We start from the raw sequence: 2,883 nt of genomic DNA on the forward strand, positions 1-2,883 counted from the left end.
AGCATTTGCCTTCTCATTTATTCATTTTTGAGGCAGAGTTTCGATATGTATCCTTGGCTGTCTCCCAACCCACAAAACCCGCCTCTGCTTCCTGAATGTTGGAGTTAAAGATGTGGTCCCCACTCATGGCCTGTCTTCTCTGTTTTAGATCTTTTTTTTTTTGGTAGGTTGTGCCCTTTAAATCCAGACTAGATTGACGGAAAACACTCCCTGGTGTCACTTTGCATGGAAAGAAATCAGGAAGGCCCCTAAAGGGGGAAGCACCCTTCCATTCTCCACTTGCCATGGTGCCGAGGATGTAACAGCCATGGTCCACCCAACTAGGCACGCGATCTGCCACTGACTTACACTCCCAGCTTCAGTAACGCGCTTCCTCACACGTATTTATGGGAGAAGTGACCCTGAAAACATTCTGACAATGCCCACGGGGACAGTGGGCACTCGTGGATGCGCGTGGAAGGGGGTTATTCCCAAGCGGCTGGGGAGTGCGGCGGCCGGAGGCTTTGGGTTGAGTGGCCTTTGCTGGGAAACGGAGATACAGGGCCCGTAGCGGCCGGCCGTGGGAGCCCACCGAGACTTGCCTTCCAACAACACCCACGAGGGGGTGGACGAACATGAAGTCCACCCTGCCTTCCAAGCCGCCATAGATCTCACTGCGGGCGCCGTTGGGGGCGCAGCGTGCGTTCTGACTGGGCAGCCCTTCGACACCATAAAAGTGAAGATGCAGACATTCCCCAACCTGTACAAGGGCCTCACCGACTGCTTCCTAAAGACCTACAACCAAGTGGGCTTCCGGGGCCTCTACAGGGGAACCAGTCCTGCCCTGCTAGCCTATGTCGCCCAGAGCTCTGTCCTATTCATGTGCTATGGCTTCTGCCAACAGTTTGTCAGGAAAGTGGCCAGAGTGGACCAGAGCACACAGCTGAACGACTTTCAGATTGCCACTGCTGGATCACTGGCCTCCGCCTTTGCTTCGCTGGCCCTCTGCCCCACTGAGCTCGTGAAGTGCCGGCTGCAGACCATGCATGAAATGAAGATCTCTGGGAAGATAGCACAAAGCTACAACACAATTTGGTCTATGGTTAAGAGTATCCTCATGAAGGAGGGTCTCTTAGGCTTCTATCGTGGACTCCCCACCACTCTAGTCCAGGAAATACCTGGCTATTTCTTCTTCTTTGGGGGCTATGAACTCAGTCGATCGTTTTTTGCATCAGGGAAACCAAAGGATGAACTGGGCCCTGTCCCTCTGATGTTGAGTGGGGGCTTTGCTGGGATCTGCCTCTGGCTTATCATATTCCCAGTGGACTGCATTAAATCCAGAATCCAGGTTCTCTCTATATTTGGGCAGCCAGCAGGACTAATCCCAACCTTTGTAAGCGTGGTGAGAAACGAAGGAATATTAGCCTTGTATTCTGGAATGAAGGCCACAATGATTCGAGCCATCCCTTCCAATGCTGCTCTATTTTTGGCCTATGAATACAGCAGGAAGGCGATGATGAGCATGGTTGAAGAATACTGAAGTGTCTTGATGGACCCTGTCTGATCACATGAGTGTGAGAACCACGGTTTAGATACCAAAGAGTTCAAGACCAACATGGCGTTATCTTTGGGAATTTTGGGTTTGTCTTCCCTTCTACCAAAAATCAAACTCAGTGGAGAAATCTTTATATCATATGGTTTCTTCCCACAATTATACTGAAATAGAAAAACCACTGCTTTTGCTGGTGGTGCAATCTACAGGGTGAACCTGAGACACTATGTACTTAACCTTAAAGGTTATTAGGGCCACTTCATAAACCTATGTATGTATCTTGAATGATTATGTGTTGTCAGTGAAACATAATTTAGTTCCCTTTTTAGTCTCAGGTATCATCAAAACATCTAGAGTTGATCATGTTTCGTGAATACAGTTTAAAATCTGTTTAATATGCACCACACTAAGCTGTTAAAGTTACTTAAAATCTCCATGTGACAAACAAAACATTCACATTGATTCCTGAGAAAAGAACGAACCAGCTTGGCTTTCACATTCTTGAGTAAAATCTCAGAGTAGGCATTTGGGATTTTCTACTCTATTCTTAAATAGTGTGGTTCATTTTCAAAGTCTACCCTGCAATAGTATTGTTAGGCAAGGCCTTGTGTATCAGGCCTTCGGAAAGTGGTGTGGCCTTTAAGAAAACTCATTTCCTTCCTCCTCTTCCAAAGAAGGCAGGCTTTGGATTGAGGGAAGAGATAAAGGCACAGGGTTATGACACCAGGTTTTGATGATCCATGTAGATGAGCAGTTCTCAACCTGTCGGTCACTTGACCCTTGTGGAGGAATTGAACAACCCTTTCATAGGGGTTGCATATCAGATATTTACATTACGATTCACAATAGATAGTAGCAAAATTATAGTTAGGAAGTAGTAAAGTAATTTTATGGATGGGGGTCATCATGACATGAGGATCTGTATTGAAGGGTCACAGCATTAGGAAGGCTGGAAACCACTGATGTAGCTGAAAAGAGTTCTAATTTGCTTCCAGTCTCTGGGTCTTGGCCTGGGGAGGACTTCACAGTGTTGTGTTGGCTCATGTAGGGGTTGTTGATTCACTTTAGGTCCCTACCGTTGCCCATTCTTCCAGGAAACAAAGGACGGAAGCCAAGAAAAGATTTTCTTCTATCTGATGGCAGAGTGAGAGTCCCATGGGTGGTGCTATGTCTTAGGCAGGACCAGTGCTCACTTTGTGCAATCATCCCACAGTAAGCACTATGGAAGAGGTGACTCTCTCTTGAAGGTCACCTTGGGTCCATAACTGTTTGTTGTAATTTCAGTGTCACAGGTTTCTAAATTTGGTGCTGGTGGTCAGTGAACTGTAGGAAACGTGGTTTTATTAAACTGC

General features: G+C 46.9%; 1 protein-coding gene across 1 annotated transcript; it reads left to right on the plus strand.

The window, feature by feature from the left end:
- The first annotated feature begins 419 nt into the window (after nucleotides 1–419).
- On the plus strand, nucleotides 420–1,816 carry LOC101829327 (mitochondrial ornithine transporter 2). Its single transcript, XM_005069217.4, has one exon. It carries the CDS (start codon nucleotides 722–724, stop codon nucleotides 1,517–1,519), a length of 798 nt encoding a protein of 265 aa, XP_005069274.1. The 5' UTR covers nucleotides 420–721; the 3' UTR covers nucleotides 1,520–1,816.
- Nucleotides 1,817–2,883: the final 1,067 nt, after the last annotated feature.

Source organism: Mesocricetus auratus, unplaced genomic scaffold (assembly GCF_017639785.1).
Source record: "Mesocricetus auratus isolate SY011 unplaced genomic scaffold, BCM_Maur_2.0 Super-Scaffold_6730, whole genome shotgun sequence".
Taxonomy (NCBI): domain Eukaryota; kingdom Metazoa; phylum Chordata; class Mammalia; order Rodentia; family Cricetidae; genus Mesocricetus; species Mesocricetus auratus.